Source organism: Melopsittacus undulatus, chromosome 5 (assembly GCF_012275295.1).
Source record: "Melopsittacus undulatus isolate bMelUnd1 chromosome 5, bMelUnd1.mat.Z, whole genome shotgun sequence".
NCBI classification, from domain to species: domain Eukaryota; kingdom Metazoa; phylum Chordata; class Aves; order Psittaciformes; family Psittaculidae; genus Melopsittacus; species Melopsittacus undulatus.
Window position 1 is genome coordinate 37,691,307 of NC_047531.1, and position 20,405 is coordinate 37,711,711.

General features: G+C 40.6%; 1 protein-coding gene across 1 annotated transcript in view; it reads left to right on the forward strand.

The window, feature by feature from the left end:
* The first annotated feature begins 502 nt into the window (after window positions 1-502).
* RAP1B (RAP1B, member of RAS oncogene family) overlaps window positions 503-20,405 on the forward strand; it is a 34,055-nt gene continuing 14,152 nt past the window's right edge. Inside the window, exons 1-3 of the mRNA XM_034062787.1 lie at window positions 503-654; window positions 17,787-17,871; window positions 19,266-19,334. Coding sequence (XP_033918678.1) covers window positions 17,815-17,871; window positions 19,266-19,334 — 126 coding nt within the window. The 5' untranslated portion in view covers window positions 503-654; window positions 17,787-17,814. The remainder of the gene's footprint in view (window positions 655-17,786; window positions 17,872-19,265; window positions 19,335-20,405) is intronic.

Consider the following 20,405-nt stretch of genomic DNA (forward strand, 5'->3'; position numbering starts at 1 on the left):
GGGAACATCTGACAGGTCTGTACACGGGTAGACCACAGACCTGGTCCAGCAACGCAACCCTCGGGTCTGGACTCCAGCACCAGAAACAGCACATTTCGCTCGTGTGCCATCCCCGCGTAAACCCTCCCGCGCCCAAAGCAGGAAGGCCCACAAGCAGCCTTCCTTCTCCTTCCTTCCCTTCCCTTCCCTTCCTCGCTGCTGTTACCACGACAGGCGGAGGCAGCAAGCCGGGGGCAGGCCGCAAAGACCCTCAGCAGGCAGGCGGGCAATCACGGCCCGCACTCCCATTCTACCACGGCCACCACCCGCTGCGTGCCGAGGGTAAGAGGGGCACCCACACTCTGCGGGACCGAAACCACCGAGACCGGTGCTGCGGAGCTGGACTTGCGGGCAGGGGGAGTACGAGCGGGGGTTGAGGAGAGGTGGGGGAGGGGCGGCGCCGCGGCCGTGCCTCGCGCCTGCGCAGGGGGGAGCGGAGCCGCGAGGTCACCCCTCCCCTCCGCGCCGCCCCCGCCGCGCCAGAGCGAGGCTGGGCGTGCGGCGTCACGGCGACGGCCACAAGCCGCGCCCCGGCATAGGCAGCGAGAGGGAGAGCGGAGCACAGCGGGCTCGGCCGGCGAGGCGGCGGTCGGCGGGGAGCGGAGGCGCTGTCCGGTAGGTCGGGGCTGGCAGCGCGGGCCTGGCCGCTGTGTCGGTGGGATGGAGAGCGGCGCGGTGTGTCTGGTACAGGTGGCGGGGCGGGGACGGGCCGGTGGGGGGGCGGTGGCGCGGCGGGTTTGGGGGGGGGGGGCGGTGGGGAGAGAGAAGTGACGGCGGCGGGGAGCGGCGCGCTGTGAGGGAAGGGGCACGAGCCTGGAACATGGCGGAGGAGGAGCTGGGAGCCGCCGCCTCGTCCGGCCTCAGGCGCGGGGCGACACCGCGGGGCGAGGGGGCTGGGGGGCAGAGCGGGGTGCTGAGGGGCAGCCTCTGCCAGCTGGGCCCAGGGCCCAGCCCTGCCCTTCGCCGCTACCCCCCGCCCGCCGGTCCCCGGAGCAGAAGTTGGAGCGGAAGCGGAAAGTTGTAACCCCGCGGCTCGGGGCCGCGACGTGGGGCCCGGCCGGGTGTGGGGAGGGGCGGGTGACGCCCGGCTCGGCCCTGCTGCGGGCGGGGAGAAGGACGGTCCCCGGCTGCTGGTGTCGTTGTCAGCGGGAAGTCCGAGCAGGAGCCCCACCTAGTCCGGTCGCCGGCGAGAAGCTGCTCGTTCTTTCCGGACGGTGTGTGGGGGCGAGGCGGGGGGGGACGGGACGGACACACAGGCCGGGCGCGGCCAGCCGGGTCCCTCTGCCTGCGGTGGCCGCGGAGCGGGACAAACGGGCGGAGTTGTGGCCGGCGAGTTCTCATCCTGCTTATCACAAAATGAAAAGGAGATGACAGGGGTGTTCATCTGGTTTAAACACTTCGCCACCACTCGTGTCAAAGCAAATGGAAGAATTTGACTGACACTTCCTGCACCAAACCCGTCTAATAAGCCCGAGATCTTCGTGCTCTTCTGCATGTGTTAGTGAAGAAGCAGTGGAAGGAAAGCAAAGTTTGCAGAGGGGAAAATAAAAACAAATCTGAATGCTTTCGCTCTGGCTTCAGATTACAAAAATAGGTTAATAGACTTGGGTTTCCTGGAAAAAAAAAAAAAAAAAACAGAAAAACAGTGTGCTTTTACTCCCATTTCCGACTTAAAGGGATGGGTTGTACTGTTCAGGGTAAACAAAAAAAGTATATTTCTCTACTTTTGTGGGTTGTCATAGCAGGGTAGTACAGTTCCAAGAGAGGTGGTATTTCAGAGATGCCCAGCTTGAAAATCACACAAATCATGTATGTGTTCTTGCATTTAGATGTTTTGATTAATGTAATTTGTTATTTCCAGCGTGTACCAGCTGCACAGTGTGAAATGTGTAGACAGTGTATGACTTTTCAAAACATATTTTACCATGAAAAAGTACTTTTCAATACTCTTTCATGGTAAAATATTCTTTGGAATTACTGTTATAAAATAGAAGTAATGAAACACTCTTCATAAATTGTAATTAAAAGGCAAAGAAGCAATCACAGTGTCTTACAGAGTAACCATTCAAAACCAAATGTATTTACCTTTGGGAAGAGTCTCTTTTCTCCTCTATGTATAACTTGGGAAAATTAGCAAATTGTCATCTTTTAGATTATTTGCTTCTGTATTAAAATCACAAGCTTTGGGGAGGGGGGGAATGAACCACCTTGCTATGATCAAGTGTTTCACTTTCTTTATTCATTGCAATTTCTTTTTTTTTTTTACTCTAGCTCAAAGTCTATCCTGTAGATTTCATTCGAGCTAAAAATGAGCTGAGTGAATAGCAGAGGTTACCTTGGTTGTTCACATCAAAGGCTTTGCAAATAAAGTAAGCTTTCTGATAAAGCAGTGTTTTATTCCTTGGTGCCTTCATATTTTAAGGGATGCTTCTTGTAGTGTTACAAGGTACTTAAAATTCAAATTGCAACTGTCACGTAAAGCACTATCTGTAGCTAAATAACCAAGTTTGAGCTGCACTGTACAGTGGGAATCCTGTGTATCTTTTTTGCAGCAAAGCTGATCCTATTTGGAGCACCTGTCTGCCTGGGGGTGAAATAATCTGCAAAACAGAGTTGAAAGACTATAAGTGTAAAAACAGAACTTCTGTATGGGAAGGGGGAGAAGCCCCGGTGGTTTTGCTGTCTGTAACTGTATGTCTTTTACTACATACATACACTAGTTAAGTTTTCTGAGTGGTATTAAAGTTGTGCTGTTTTGTTCCAAAGCCATGCTGTAGGAGAGTTTATAAAAAATAAATCTGAAGTGAGCCATGATGGTTCTCTTTGCGCTGTGCCAGTTTTGCAGAGTAAAACTGTCTTTTTAATTGAGAGCCTTTCTGGAGCAGAGGCAAACAGATGGAAATCTAGGTAAGAGCCTACAAGAGAAGAAAGAAATTACTTGTATGGCTGAGGGAGGAAGTGTGCTGAAGACTACACTGTAGCTGGTGATCTGAAAGTTAGCAAATATAGCTGGGCACTAAAATAAAGAGTTTTCCACCTATCATCTGGGGTGTGGGAGATGCAGAAGTACTTAAGTATTTGATGCTTACTGCTATAGTGTCAGTCCTGTCATCTACAGAGCCCTCCTAGCTGCTCAGAGTTAGGTGTGGAGAAGTGTTCTTAAGGGTAAGAATATCTTATAGATAAAACCAGGCACTTTGTTGTCCTTGGGTGTATGATAAGAGGGTAGGCAGGTCCTTTATGAGTTGGCCCATCTAAGTAACACTTAGATGGCTTTCAGATACCTGACTGACTTTTGAGGGTGTTTACAAGCTCAAGTTGTGAATTTTAATCAAAATTGCTCTCTTGGCATACTTAGTGATGTGTTTACTCTGTGCAACAGAAGTTTGTGTTTAGCTTGTGGTTGAAAGCACTGCCACTCTTGCCTCGGAACAAATACAAAAAGCAGACCAAAGTACACTGTGTAATGTCAGTGTGCTGAATCCCTGCTGAGTTGGGGCAGGCTTCTGCTGTGTTCTGTTGCATCTAGGTCAGGTAGAGGGATATTTTAACCTCCTTGTTCACAGAGATTAAAGGAGTATCTACAGTAAGTACACCTTCATATTCAAACACAGACTTTGTTTTCCTGCTCAGATATGCTTAAGATGGTGTGCTTCTGTCTTTTCATGTAAAGCAGGAAAAAAGGATGGGTCTTTGTTATTTGAATGCTGTTAATAGGGAACCTGTTTTGAAGCTGACCGAGTTTCTAAAGTTGTTCAGCAGTTGACTGCAGTAGAGCATTTAGTACAGCATCTAATGCATCACTTTCTCTTTAGGACTTGTCAACTGTGAAGAAACAGAGTGGGACAGGCGTAGTAGAAGCAATGTTCTGATGAAGCTATGGCAGTTTGCTTGTAGTAGGCAAGAACTGTTCAGAGAAAGTCAAAGATCTTGTCTGGCACAAACTGTTTCTTTATGGGGCAGTTAAATGAGGCTACCTTCAAAAGGAGCAGTAGGTTCTGGCTTGAAGCTCTCATCTCTCAAGCTTTAGAATGCCAAAACACTGGAATACTGGACAACTTAAAGTGAAAAGGTTTTTTATTATTGTTATTTTGTGTGCCTGAGCTCCTGACATACTACATGTTTCCTGTAGCAGCAAAGGGAGGAAGGCTGTAAACACCAGGTTTGAAATCAGCCTGTCAGGCAACTTTTGTAATATAAAATGATTTGGGGACCCTCTAGCTATTCAGGATGCTCTTGGGGAAAAAAAAAAAACAACAAACCCCCCCAGTATTTCAATAGTAATTTTTACTACTGAAGCAGTAGAGTGAAAGTTACTATTAGACCCTACAGGAATATGTGTACCAGATGTAAAAACAGCTTTTTAGAGTTGAACCAGGAAAAAGAGGAACCATTCAGTAATACCTTGTATGCTGTCCCACTCAGCTTTCTGATTATTAATCTAAGGACCTTACGGTATTTGAAGTAAATCACTGCTATGCAATATGGAAAGAGACTGCCAGTTACAGTACACATGGTTAGTTCATTCCTGGCCAAGGGAGGAAGGCAAGATGATAGTGCAGGCGTGGGACAGCCTAGCCCTTTTAATGGACTAGTGTTTGCATCCTGTGACAGAGAAGCAGTATCTCATGTTTCTCTCCAGCCTGAGATTCTCCTCAGGAAACCCCTGGTTTCTTAGATAGCTTTGTATCATTCCTGTAGATTTTGCAATACAGGAAGGTGTCCTAAATCTGAATGACTTGACCAGGTCTGTAAAAGATATTGTCTACCTGTTACTTATTCATGAAATAATTTTCAATACAGCTCTTAATTGTAGAGCTGTTAGAAACTTTATATTGTTAAATTTCTGGACAGTATTGAAGAACTGGAACAAGAGAACAGTTGTTTTTAACTGAAGCATCTGTAGTTAATTCTTGTCTTTAGAAACTGAGGAGAATGTGATCTTTGCATCAAAATTTGTTGATATTGAGGTGAGTGTTGCTTTTGCTTTAATTATAACAGTTGTTGAGTCTTTATTTCAGTAGGTAATCTGGAATAAAGGGAAAGATGTAGTTTAACAGTATTTCCTTTATCATGCCTTACTTCATAACTTTATGTGGAATTAGATGGTGGAAGTTTTTTCTTAAATTAATTTGCTATGGCCCAAATAATATGTTTGCCCCCTCTTCAGTTAATCTAAAATAACTTGTGGACACAGAGAGTCCATGCAACTGTTTCTTTTTGTTTGGCTGTATTAGTTATCTTGGCTTTTGGAGTCTTGTCCTGTTTTTTTCTATCCGTAGCCTCTGTTTCTGCAGCTTAACCAGTTCTGCCTTCACTTTTTTTCATTTCTACAGTGAAGGGAAATTTCTTGAAATCATTCTTCATGCTATCATGGAGAAGCAAAAAGAGTACCACCACATCTTTGGGAAGTCCTTTGTGGAACTCAAGAGGAAAGGTGCAGGAGACAGAAGGAGGACCTGTCTGTTTGCTAGATCTGGCACTTTAGCTCTACCGAAATCAGTGTTTTCAGTAGTTGCAGGGCCAGACAAGCTACTTCTGTTTGTTTTCTAAAGGTTTCATGTACAGTAATTTTTTTTTTTATTTGAGATGAAGTTAGCATGCTGATCAGTACTTGGACTGTATCAGAACCAGGACAGTATAATAGTGGAGTCGTGCAGTTGTACAATCCTTCCTTGCAGTTAATCACACTTCTGTAGCATCTGCTCTGATGCTTCCCCGAAAGTGGTTCATTAGAAGACTAGTGGGAAGTTGCAACATGTTTTGTTTTTTTCTGAATATGAAGAAGGATAAACTGGCATGTAGAATGGAAGTAATCTGTTCAGAGGAAGTTACTTGAGAATCTTACTTTCTGCATTACACTATTTAAGACTAGATTTATTTACTACAGTGCAACATTTGTAGTTGAGACTGAGCTGTACATGGCTGTGTGTTCAGACTTACATGGTTAGTTAAGTGTGGGGGCAGCCCAACAATGTATTGTGCAGGAACCTTTTTTAGGAATGTTGCACGTATGAAATGGTTAAGGTGAATTCTTAGATGTTGCAAGATGCAGTCAGTAACCCTCTTCTGATCTTTCATTGTGAAGCTACTTACCAGATAATTTTCGTAAACCTTGGTGTACAAGAGATGACCCATAAGCATAGCTTGCTTGTGGCTTCATATGATTGCTTTTTTGCATAAAATGCTGCTACAATGATTTTCTTGGGGTTGGGAAAATAATACTGCATGCAAAATCTTGACTCTTACCCTTCTGGAGTTATATAGTTAGTACATATAACAATATATCCCACTGTCTTTTTGTGACCCTTCGGACTTGTTTAAAATAGGGAATTGATGGACAATAGGCATTCTGAGTGTGGTGGTTTTATGCCCATCCAGGGAATGTCCTTTTGTTATTTACTGTCTCTTGTTTAGGCTGGTGCAAGTGTCCAGAAAATGCTATGTGTTTTCATGGGGTTTATGATGAGCAGCATCAGAAGTGATGCTGCAAGTGTGAATTCACCTTCATAGTTCTTGCACATGTTATAAGGATCTATAGATGAATTTCCAAGGTAGTTACATATCAACGGTATTCACTGAATATAAGTATACAGTTTGAGATGCATTGGACTTGCATTCTTAGTGGGCTGCAAAATGCTGTGTTCAAAATCCAACTTCTGCTGCCATTAGTTATTTGAAAATATGCCATTCTTCCACAAACTGATTCCAAATTGTCATCTTAGGACTTGGTGGAACTTAAGAGACTGTGTGGTAGTCCTGTGGCATCAAGAAGGAGCACTGGAAGAGGCAAAAATAGCTGACTGTCATGCTGGACAATCACTCTTCCATTTTTATGATGTATCTTGGACTTTATTGGATTAGGTGAGATCTCACCTAAGATGTGACTCCCTGTTATTTGATATAGATCATCCCAGGCATTGAGTATGTTTGGAGGCCAGTTGAGGGAAGTCTCTGGTAATGTAATAAACAGGCACTCATAACTCATTTTTTAACTGGATGGTAGGTCTTCAAATATTCTTACTTTTGGTGAACAATTTTCTACTTGCTTTTTATATCTGAATACTAGAGAGAAACAAGCATTTCTGAATTATACCTGTTTTTTTCTTATTGTATTTTATGAGTTTATTGTGACCTTCTCGCTTTTCTTTATATTTGAGCGAGTCCATTGCCTTTTTTTATTTTTATGATCCTCTGTTAGGTTTTTTTGCTGATTTCCCTACACCTTTTATTTCAGGAAATGCATAACGTAAATTGGGGCTCAGCCAGAGATAATCACCTAGAAAACTTTAGCATGGTAGCTGAAGTTCTGCAAAAATTAGTAGCTGAAACCAGGGTTTTACCATTAAGTGCTTTAGGCCACTGTATGTGCTGGTGTTTGGCATGCTTTTGATCTGTGTTGCTTTTTAGCAAACTCTTAAGGGTAATTTCAGAAGAAAAGTGTTATATCTATGTGAGGAGGAATTAGAGTGAGCAAATAATATTTCATGTGAAGCATGGAATGAAAAGAGCAAGTAGTTTGTGCAGTTTTATTCTTGAGGAGCAAAGAAATAAGTCCTCATGCTGCTTCTTCCTCTTCTAGAGATCTGGGTCCTATCTTGCTAGGAAACTAAGGAAGAAGCAACATTAAGTGCATGTTGGTTTGGACTTAATTTAACTACAGTAACCAATATTTTGAGCAATGTGCATTCTTGCTGAACCCAGGACACTTGCTAACTGAAAGTACATCCTGTTTCTAGCCAGAGGCAAGATCTTAAAACATCGTTTGCAAATACTTTCTATTTTCCAAAGACAAATATATCAACTTGAAAATATTTGTATTTTTGGATGATATAGTTCTTCTCGTACTTAATCTTACTGTGGCCTACTTTTTAAATGAATTTCAGTGGTGTAAGTTTCACAGAGGAAAGCTGAAGCCTTTTTTCCAAGCTGAATGCTGAATCTGCTGTGGTAGTAGAAGTGAAAATAGGGAACCATTCACAGCCTTACCCACAGAAGGCTGAAGTCATAGATCCCAAGAACCTAAACAGAGGTCACACTGGGTAAACTGGGAGTACCCTAACCAGTGTGGAAATACAAGACTGTGGTTTCATGAAGGATAAACTTGCTTCACTGGAGCAGTCTGGGTGAACTGAAAAGTCTTTCTTCCACTCAGGCCTTGCCCAAAATATAGGTTGTTTTGAGATGCATGTATTTAACTTGCTGGAAGTAAAACACTTCAGTGAAAGATTTAGGTTATAGTAGTTAACAGTTGTTCAAATGTTGTGATGATTGTCATAATCTAAATAATGGATAACTCTTAGAAGGCCAGACATGCTGACGTTTTACCATACAGAACTCTAAGGCATTTTTTGTATTTCAGTATGCTTTGGACATCTTCTGCTACCTTATCAGAGTATGTGTTTGATTTGACTTAAAGCAAAGTGAATCTTAAGGTACAGCAGGTTTCTCCAGAAAATGGCAAGCTTTGAAGATACAGAGGAATCGAAAAGTATGATTTAAACAAGAAATGGAGTTATATTAAGAAGATTAAAATGGAGTCTTGCAGAGACTTGATAAAACAAGTTTAACCTTCATTAATTTGGTAACTTTCTATTAAAGATCTAGTTCTTGTAATAAAAAGTGGTGTGGGGATGAGTGTGATTCAAATTTGTTTAGTTAAAATTATTCAGTATTTTGTGTAGGTGTTGTTGTGTCTATGAGCACAGGCTTGCAAGTGTGAATTACTTAGCTTTGGGTTCCTGCTCCTAACTGTCAGATTTGTCCCTCTCCTGGAAATTCCAGACCCATTAAACTAAGCTTTTTGGAGAGCTAAGAAGCATCAGCTGCTCAAAAAGCAAATTCAGAACTACAACAGTTCACACTGTGGCATGTTAAGCCAGAATTTATTTTAGTGTGGGGATTTTTTTGTTGTTTTGTTTTGTTGTTTCTTTGTTTTGTTTCATATACCCTTTTCTGAAGTTAAAGACAACTTAGCAGTTGCCTCAGAAACAACCCAAGTTTTCTGTGCATCTGCATATGGGTAGAGGTGTAGAGTTAGGTTCTATGGTTACAGTCCTTTCTTTAGTTGAGTTGCATGTTCCCTGAGGAACTACCAGCCTGAGGTTCAAGATGTTACTGCCTTGCTGCCAGAAATAGAGTAGGATGCTCTGCCCAAGTTTTACCCACTTCAGTTAAACATTTTGGACATCTTAGAAACCCACCTTTATCAGTGGATTTAGCTAATAAAGTTAACTGAAAAGAAGCAGTTAAGGTTAGACCATCATTATTGCTGAGGTAGCAAAACCATGTGGCAGAAGATAGTAATTATTGCTGGGTGTTGAGGTACGCTTTATTCAGCTTAACCTTAGGACGGATGTCTAGAGCTATAACTGTAGCGAAAGAACTGTTTGTGAAATTAGGTATTATTTGGGTGGCTTTGGGTGGTGTTTGTTGCTCATGTTCAAATACCATGTTTTTGTTAGGGATGTATTGACTGAGAGGTCAAAACAGACACGAGTTACAATTACTTGGGACTTTACTGGTGCGGCTCGTTTATCATGGAAGAACTAATTTTGTTCCCATTAATGAATGCTAGTAGCTAGTATTCTCTGTTTGCATAGAATCAGTGTCCTTTCAGCAGATAAAACTTCTAATATTAATTGGAATGATGTATGGGGAATTTGTAAGGCTGCTTTCAGGCTACCAACCTGATTTGTAATCGAATTACTGTAAATCATCCTGTGGAAGGATACTTAGTATGTAAAGGGTCTACACTAGCCTGTCTTAAATGGCCAGTAACAAAAGATACATTGATGAAAAAAATATATATGTCTGTGCCTTGATGATGTGTTAGTAATCTAAACAAGCCATAATCAAACCCAAACTTTTAGTAATGAAGACAGGCAAGCAATGATACCTTGGTACACAAGCTCTGTCATCACCAGGGTTTATATGATGTGTGGGTTATAGAGAGTTGTCAGGAGGGATCAAAATTCAGGAGATATTGGAATTGCAGCTGAACTGAGCATTGCCTTATGTAGGTAGAAGGAAACACTATACAAGGCTTTACTGGTTCAGCAACCAGTGTCACAATCAGAGTAGAGCTAAGATTGTGAGATGTTAAGCAAATATCACATGGAATTTGAGGCTAGGTCTTGTTTTTGCAGCAGAAGCTGACTTTTTCCAAAGAAGAGTGTCTTAAGCCAACTGGCAAGTTTATTCTTGAAGTAACTCTAAAATGGCCCATGAGTACATTTTTACAGAAGTATCTTGACTCTGAAAATTTCTGTACCTTACCGGTAAGCCTGTGGTTTTAACTGTTTTGTGTTTTGGGTTTTTTTTTGGGGGGGGGAGGATGGTTTTTGGTTTTTGTTTTGTTGGGGTTTTTTTTTGCAGGGTTTTTTTGTTTTGTTTTTTTAGCTTGAAAGTAAAAATTCACTCTGACAATTATGGAGAGAAACAAATGCTTTTATCTGCTTTTAGTCCAAAGGATGAATGTGAGCTGAAACATATTGGGTGTTGCAATCCACTGATAGAAGTTTTGGACCTGATCATTCTGATCATTCTCTGCAGTGACAGTAAAGCCAAATTTACAGCAATAAATTCCTGTTTCAGTTCTCAAAACTTGCTGTATGGTTGAATACTCACCCTATGCATAGTAAGGTATCACAATGCGGTAATTAGGCATTCTCTGAATTTAATATATTCGTAATGTTTTTGAAAAGCTGAATGTTCTTCTTTCTGTTTATTGTCTGCCTGGATTTTCTTTGCAAGCATATAAACCATTTCCAGCTCAGTTTCTTCAGAAATTCAGTGATTACTGGTTTAGTTGGAAGTCTGACTGGTAGAAAATGCACAAACAGTTTGGTTGGGGATGGTGACTAGTTTACGGAAGTAGGGAGAGAATGCAAAACCATGGCAAACAGTCACCAAAACCCAGGATAAATCTGACAAATGTTACAAATTCCAACTAAGGCTTAAACAGACTCTAGCTTAGGTTTTTATAGGGGACTCCAAATTTGAATTTACATATTTGGATTTTTGAACAGAGTTGAAACTTAAACCCAGTAAATGTTGAAGCATAGCATATTTTTAGTAGCTTAAGAATATTTGTTACATCACTTGCTTTGAAATTAGTTTTTACACTTTATATGCAAATAGTGCAAATTGCACATGCCTGTTAGTCTGTCACATGAGGAATCTTTCATCTTGAGAATATCGGTGGCTTCAGGCAGGCCTGTTTTCATCCTTAGAATTTATGCTAAGTTTGTGTTCAGATTTAAGATCTAGCTTGGAGTTAAATTTGACTTGAGAAAAAAAAGAAAAGGTTATTTTATTGAGCTATGCTAGCTATGGACAGTGGAAGTAGTCTCACAAGGTAAGCTCATGTAAGCTGCTTTGCGGCATTTGTCCTTTCATGCAGTATTAATCAAGGTAGCTCCCTTCAGTGAAAGGAGGAAAACTTGCTTAAGCTATCTCTGTGGCTAAGTGTCCCCATGGGTATTTCAAGGAGCAGCTTAAACCTTTGTACTGTTTCTGTGCTGCAGTAACTTATTCTCAGGTCTCTGCCTCTTTCTCAGGTGGTTTTTGTGATTTCATGTCACTGGATGAGCTTAATGATACAGACACCTTTTTGAAAATCCTCAGAGGATTCTCTGGCATCAGTTAAAAATGTTTGAACATAATGAAGAAACATTTCTGTCCAAGAAAAAATACTATATTAGTGGCCAGAAGTACTGGTTGTCTGACTGACAAAATACAAGAATCTGTCAAAACCAGGTAAAAACTAAAAAGTGGAAAATGCTTCTGGCTTTGTTTACTGAACAAAAGTTGGCTCACTTGCAGAGAGTCTACATTAGTAGTAAAATAGCTCTACTTCCAGGAGTTTTGAGAATAGAAGTCTTTAATTGGACCAGATCAGCTTTTCAGTGTGTCTTGTCTTCAGAATTGATTTCTGAATAATGTATGAAAGCTCTAGAGTTTCTTAATTTCTGAGTTACTACTTCCTATGTTGAGCAGGTATTGTCAGTCGCTTATTCCAAAGCATATAAAAGTTGGTGAAAATGAACATTTTGCATTTAGGACTTCCCCTTACATGTAAGTATTTGGGGAGTATTAAGAACAACACACGTTCTTCTCTACTATTAGTTGCTTCCCTGCGGAAGGTGTTCTGAACCAACAGACCCAAAACATAGTGGATTCTGGGTGGTACAGACACTTGGAAAGGTTTAGGTTTGGCCATCTGATGAGACTGCTCCAGTAACAGAAGTGGGAAACTTCTTGTCTGGAAAAACATAATCTTCTGACCTTGGTTGGTCCTGTGACTGAGCTATATTTCCATATATCTGACCGCTGTCATTTTGTTCCATCTTGGAACTAGTATCCCCTCTTTGAGAAGCAGGTTTTTCTTACCTTTGCTTTCCCCCCCCCCCCCCCCCCCCCCCCCCCCCCCCTCTTAATTGTAGGCAGGTAAACCAGTTGGTGAATTTACTTCATCTGTCATTCTTATGCTTGAAACTTTTTTTTCTTATGGAAACAGTTGATATTATTTGAGGAGTACTGTTCCCAAGGTGGTTTTAACAAAGCATCTCTTCCAGAGAGGTAAATGTGCTGGGGCAGAAACATTATGAAAATCTAGAGAATACACTGCAAGTTCACAATGCAACCAGAATGTCAGGGTCTGAATGAGAGTCATGGTGTTTGAAGTGTTGAATAATCATGATACCTCTTGAAAATTATAATGCTTCTGGGAGGGACTATATGTTTAATTCCATACCTGAACAACTAGTTCACACAAGCAAGTCTCAGGGATATCTTGAAGTAGTGACTGTATTTAATTCATGTCTTTGGCCTGGGGCTGAGCTCCAGTTAGAGGTTCATTTGGTTTAATATCAGTTGGAAAGATTGTATTATTAGCTTTCCCATTCCTCAGACAGGTATCAAAAGTTGAAGCAGAAATCAAAACTTGAAGGTGCTGAAAGAAAACTAAATTCTACCAAAACCCAACACTTTCATACCTATCATATCAAGCTCAATTACTACTGCTAATTGAACTTTCTTCAGCTCCTCATTGCATGGTTGCTTTATAGGAAAGCTTTACAGGCAGTAAGTGTGCAGTTTCTTCATCCCCTGCTAAAGTAGGGTTTCCTGTTCCTGAACTTTCTTAGCAACAGCACTTTGGTTTGCCTTTTTCTGGAGGCATGCTTAAAGAAATTGTTGAAGAAAATGTCCAGGAGGCACTTTCTCCTGGTTTATCTGATAAGGGCAGAAGCAGAAAGGAAGCTTCATGTTCACAGTCCTTGATAGATGTGAAGATTTTAAAATGCTTCATTTCCAGTGACTTGTCCTGGTTAACCTTTCTTCCTTCTGTTGGAATGGGTTTATTTAAAGATCTGCTCATCTTTCAAAGAGAATCTTTACTGGAAAAAGTGCCTATGTGCATATGAAACTCCTGCTCCTCTAGTTTATCAAGTGCTTTAAGTATGACATTAAGAAGTAGAATTAAGCAGTTACGTTAATACATTACACAAATGCATTAATACATGCATTAATTAGAAAACTAATTTGAACAGACTAGTGAGAGGCTGCGCAGACATGGTGGTTTTATGGACTGCTGCATTTCAGGAAGCCTGCAAGGCAGTTACTGATGCAGCACTGGCAGTTAGTGGAGGCAAACTGAAAGTGAGCTTTGTACTTCCAAGAGATTGTATATTGAGACAGCATTAGGATCCAAAGTGTGATAATAGAATGTCAAGACACTATTTCTTGAAGAGTAGCTTCCCGCATTTTTCTCTTTCTAGCTAAATCTTGCATTAGACATCCCCAGAGTTCATGTTTATGTCAGATATCTGTGCATATAAATACTTAGCTGTTCAAAGACAGTACCTTCTCCAGTCGAGGAAAAAGCCTTACTTTTTGCATGCTTCCTATCTTGTTAACATCTACAGAGAGACCACAGTTGACAGTATTTTGCCATTTAAAGATGAAGGAGCAGAAAATTGAAAAAACAGAGGAAGCTGGCATTGCTCTTGCTCCTTGCAGGTCTGTCATCTTAAAGGCAGCCAGCCTTCAAAGCAAAATTTCCATCTCAAAATAGACTCCACTAAGTGAATAGGGATTCAAACAGGTTACTTGGTTTATTTGGTAGGAATAAGTTTGAACTTCTTGGTATGTAACTGTTGGGTGATTTGATGGATGCTTCTCATCAACTGCCTGATAAATTGGGGGGGGGAGGGGGTGGTGTTGGATCTTTGGTTAGCTGTTACTCAGCTGTCACAGTCTTTTTCTGTTGTGCCCCTCAGAGTATATGCATTTTACAGATTGATGTTCTGGGGACTACAGACAAATAACTGTTGTACCTAATCCTGTCCTAATCTAGAATGCTGTGATACAGCTGCATCTTTAGAGTGCAAAGTCATATAGACAAGGAAACATGCAAGCCTGTCTTCTTACTTAAATGACTGAGATTGTGTGATCTAATGATCCTTTTTTCTCCTTTCCAGTTAATACAATTGCTTTCTGATAGGTTTAGAACTGAAGGGTGTTATTGAAATAACTGGTTAAGTGTCAAATGCTAAGAAATGTTCTTAAGGTGCTAAATTGAGCTCTGTCTTGGCTGTACAAATGGCTTCATTAATTGCATGGTTTTCCAGAGTTCTTCCAGTAGCTTCCTTTTTTTTTTGGAGGGGGGGTGGGGGTGCAAGGGGATGACAATGTGTGAAGTGCAAGACACAGATGTTTTATGAAGAGGTAAATTACTGTTGGTCTTCATTATTGACATCTTCATATTTAGTTGCTGAGGACTGAAAAATTCAGCTTAAACTATTCTTTTGAAGACAGTGAAATTGCTGCAGTTCACTCAGATTACTGTACTGGGGTTTCCCCTACACCCACTATGTTTATGTCATCCCAGTGACATAAATAGGCATAGCTGAATGTTTGTAATGACAGGTAATGTAGTTATAGGCTTAACTTGTCATGAGTGTGAAAGGTGCATTTCGATACAGTTAGACACGATCCTTTATTCCTGTTGTTTGTAGAAAGACTAGACAGCTTACAGGTTTGTGTATTTGCAGTGGTGCCAAACAGATTAACCTTGTGGTGTGAATGGTTCTGGTAGTCCATGTTTGCAGAAAATCTGTGTAGGGAAGGAAGCAGCTTTTAATGTCAGGAGTGAAAAGATGTTCTATTAGGTATGGAAACTACTGAAGAGTCTCAAAATTTATTGGTAACAGAAGTCTGTGGAGAGACCTGCTTTGCTGTGTATTGGGTCAGTTATTTCCTAACTGCTCTTTCCTTGTGTTCTTTTTGCTTGCTTAAGGTGACAGGAATGGTTTAGATAAGTTGATCATTATATATTTGCAGGAAGAAAATGAAACAGAACCTGGCCTCTTGATTTCTCAGTCTTCTGACAAAGTGGAGTTAATCAGTGATGGCAAAGATGGACATTAACATGGAGATGCTCTAATTTCTATGTAAATAGTCCTAGCATTTTGTGCTAAACAGCCAGCAGGTGCTGTGACTCCAGAGATGCTGAGATTACTGCTGATGAAAAGGGTCTGTCCATCTCCCCTGCTTACCTTGTACGGGCACCTGTGTTGGATTTGCTGCGCTTCCCCCAACCCCCAGATTGTTCATCAGCTGGGGAAGGTTTCATCTTTCCTTGCGGGCAGACAGGGGAGAAAAGAGGTAACTCAATCTGATAAGTGCTAGAGCCACTGCAGAAAAGGAACTGAGACCTTCCTCCCAGAGTTGCAGTAACAGTCTGTTAGATCAGTTGCTACCAGGACTGAAAGAGGTGTGTTTTCTTGAGCCGTATGACCCAAAGACATGTCTCAAAATCTATATGGCCTTGTTTTGGTTTTGCAGGGTCAGCTTTCAATAAAGATGAGCAAGCAGATCTGGCAGACTGCTGTAGGCAGCTGCACTAGCTAGTGTGGAGCAGGGGAACAGATCTAGTTTGTAGGAGAGGAATGGTCTCAAAAGAGTATTTTGGTTGCCTCCAGTTACTCATGAAACTACAGCCATTATAGCTGTAGTTAGATATCTAGCAAAACATTAATCAGCTTTCAGACTTATGAAGGGATTTTTTTGAAAACTGACTTCTGGGATCCTGCTCTTCTGTTTGAGAAGTATTTGTTTGCTCGGAGGAGGTTGGTTTAATTTTCTTATATAAGTCTCTCTGTGATTCTTTCTTTTCTTAGCATTTAAGTGTTCCAGAATGAGAAAAATGCATGTTATCTTCTCTTAGATAATTGTTTCTTATCTAGTAACTTAGCTTTACTGTAGTACAGTTAATTTAATATTTTTTTGTAGAAGAACATTAATGAGGTAGATACTATACCTGATGGTTTGCAGTGTTTTCTTGTAGCTACATGAAGAGTTGCTAGTTTGAAAGTGGCTATTGTATTAAAAGTTAACTAAGCCCTTTTATGAAACCCTGCTTAGGTAGCTTTATTGTGCTTTCATGGTTGTACTTTCTGCATGTAGATCAATCTTTGGGTCAGTAGATACAAATTTTGAATGTTATTTCTAGCTAAATGACAATATGAATAAAGAGATGCTGTTGCCTAAAGTTTCCCATTCTGTGTTTTTTTTTTTCAGCATCCTTATGCTTTCAGTTCTTCAGGGGAGACTGGAGGCATTTCTTGCATAGCACATTAATACAGTCATTTACACGTGTGTGTATGTATGAAATTACAAAAACTCGTTATAGGAAATAAGTTCGGGGGATGGAAGAGGTGAGGTTGTAGTAGCTATAAAATTTGAGACATGTTTGTAGAATTACTGCATCAGTACCACAGGTAACAAATATTAGCAGCTGCTTACCCAATAAACGTTTTCAATACTGTGAATGTAGTGTTTGTAAAACTGCAGGCTCTTCAGATGTCTGTATGGCTCTTGGCAGTGTTGTTTGTTTTGGTCTGTTGTTGCAAGATGTATAGTGTGGGCAACTTCTTGTGGGTCAATGAATGAAAGATATTGAGAAACCTGTGAAATGCCTTAATGCTTGCTGTGACTGTAGCTGAGAGGGACTGTGGACTTGTCTGTATGACTACAGCGTTTTGCAGGTTTCTGGAAAATGTTGAGGTGTGCACACCTCACTGGATGGTGTGCTGTAATCTGACTAATTGGTCTATCATTTAGTAGTAAATTAGGAGTAGATTAATTTCTTTATATAAATGAAGGAGATGAATCCATCCTGAGGCCTCTGAGGAAGTGATACATATACATGGGTGTGAGCAGTTCTAGATACTTGCATGCTTCCTTTGAAACACCTGTGACATTTTGGCAAGGTCACAATACTGAGGTCTTTATTACAGAAAGTCTTAATCTGTGCTTGCCTTTTTTCTAAATTACTGATCCGTGGTACAGTAAAAACCCTCCATTTAGAAAACTTTCCAAGTCTGTACTATCTTGCCTGAAACTAGGTTAGGTTACACATGAGTAATGATTCGTCTTGAAGTGTTAAAAGTCCTGGTAACAAGAAGACCTTGGGGGTACTTGATTTGTACTAGGTGAAAAAGTAGCATTCTTCAGCAGTTACTGTGTTGTGAATAAATATCTGTCATTTCCATAGTGTGTAATAATTAAAGCAACTTGCTGCTTAGGTTGTGCCTGGGTGTAATGGTGTGTCTTCTGCATTTATCAGTTGGTATCAGTATTCAACTGTTTATGACTTGTTATATGTGCAATCCTGCAGTGGCTGTAGTAATGCTAAAATAGTTGCCTTGTTGATCAAAATGGTGAATAATTGTGTGTTTTAGGTATTGAGGACGATTTATCTCTTGCATCATGCGTGAATACAAGCTAGTGGTTCTTGGTTCTGGAGGTGTTGGAAAGTCTGCTCTGGTAAGTATTCTCTGAGGCAGGTCAAGTACACTTTTTTAGGCTTCTCTTGTCTTTTCACTAATACACTCCCTACTAACCCATATTTCTTTCATGTAAGTTTGCACAAATAGAATTACTTGTGCATATATGTAATTATGTAATGTGCACAAACATAATTAAAAGAATTAAAAATATTTGCTGTGAGTTCCTGACTGGAATAGATACATCCCTTACTGGGTGTATCCACATCCACTGGTGTGTGCTCACATGCTGCTATTACTATATGGGCTTGGTCTGATGGTGCTTGGTCAGGTCTTTGCCTGTCTGCACAGTGAAGTACATCCCCACAGCATTACAAAGGTCTCTGCCTTTGCTGGGTGACCCAGCTGTGGGTTCGTGGGAAATCATGCTGCATCATGAAACTCACATGATGAACTGGTTTGCTTGTGTCTGGCATTGGTAACTCCTGTCTGTAGAAAGGTCTTCAGGGTGTTGTTTGCCTAATGTTGCAGTCTCTTAAGTATTTTTTATGCAATTACAAATAAATATTTGTGTATTTATAGGAAAATTAACGTTTTTCCCTGCAAGTAGGTGTATAGCTGTGGCTAGTAGGTGATTGTAAACCAAAGAGCTCATGTGTTTTAGTTAAATTATCACAGAGAAGTTTAGTCTGGCCTAGACTAGCACTGAAAAAGTTCACAGAATATGGTGGTCTCAGCCCACTTAAGAACTTTACATATTTCAGTTTGTGCACCATGTCATAAAGTAAGGTCTAGAGGTCCACTCCATCAGGTAAGAACTGTTCCCTTACAAAGGGGTTCCTAAAGGAAAACTTAAATGAAAAATCATGTTAGATTGTGAAAGAACTTTACCCATCACCTCAAGATTCTTTACCTTACTGCAGCAATTCTGGATTTGAACCTGGCTTCTCTGACCTTGCCACTGAGTCCTAAAGTTCCTTTTGACTTGTGCTAAAAACTTTCTATGTGCTACATACACAGGTTTATCCTACCGAGTCTAGTAAATGCTGGCAGTTGTTTCTCACTAATTCATGTACTGAAAGATAAGTAGCAGAAGATGCAGTAGGTATAAATGCAAGTATAAAACCCACGCAGCTGTATAGTATCCTATTCAACAACAATTCCAAGAGTTAGACAAACCTTAAATCAATGGATGCTTTAATTATTTTGCTCTGAGAGTAGATAAAGGAAGGTGTAGCATTGCTTCATCTAACAGTACTTGATTAAATAGGCATATACATTTAACTTTATGTTGACTTCTTTGTGATGTCAGTCACTTAATTTGCCTTGACAAATGTAATGGATAACTGAGTATACAGCTAGAACAGTAATTTCTGTACAGTGTTTACAAAATGTCACCATCAGAAGAGTCTTACAAGATCTTTTGTGTTGCAGACTGTACAGTTTGTTCAAGGAATATTTGTTGAAAAATACGATCCTACGATAGAAGACTCCTACAGAAAGGTATGCAAAAGACCTCTCTAGTGTTATAGAAGCTTAAAACTGCAGTACTTGTCAGGTATTTGAGTCATTGCTTGGAAAAGGGTATGCTTAGTAATGCCACATAATACCAGGTAACTTTAGAAGTTTGAAATGTAAAGGTACTCTTAAAGTCTGTCTAAAAGGAGTAATTCAAGACTAGCTTTTTTATGTTAAGTGTAATACCTTACTAGCTAGTCAGTAAGAAATGGTAATTTTATTGTCAGAATTGGGAACATTAAAAACAAACAAACAAAACCCTAAAATATGCTACCACTTTTTAAAATAATATTTATTATTAGTTTGTATTTGTTAGTAGATGCAGGTAGGTTTGGACTTGGAGGTTCTAAGCTTATTTGCTACTAGGAAAATCTGCTAAAAACAACTTCATGCTCACCTTTAGAATACTGGAAGCATCATACCATATTCCTAACAATTTGACTGATAGCTTGATACACTTCCATTAGGTGGGTTGCTGTTTTATTAATAAGTTAACACAAACCTATCATAAATGAACAAACACTTACTGTGGCCTGTTTCTCTTCCCCTCTTCAGCATGACAGGCTGAAAGGTCTGACTCTGCTTGCATCATCTTGAATCTCCATATTGCTCACTCTTCAGTTTCAGCTGAGATCATGATTAATATTCCAGGCTAAGACAGTTTACATCTGGATGGCTACCAAGAGAGTTAACCATTTGGTGAAGCAGATTACTTTTCAGCTGTGTTGGTTTCTTAATCTTTCTTTTTCTAGCTGGCTAACTTTTCAGATGCATTGGTACTGTGATGTAGCTTACCACGTGGCCACCACAAAAATGCCAGTATGTATGCAAGGGAGGCAAGATGCACAAACCCAAACTGGGAATGGGCAGAAACTACAGGACTTCCTCTTTTAGCAGTGGATGACATTTGTATTGGAGTAAAAAGGCTGTATTAAAGCCATTGCAGCCTGTATTCTGTTCAGAATCTTTTCTGAGCAGGAGAGGAATTAGGGCAGAATGATAATTTCACACTTGTTTTCTTTGACCTCATCGAAATCTGTATGCTGGAAAAATCTT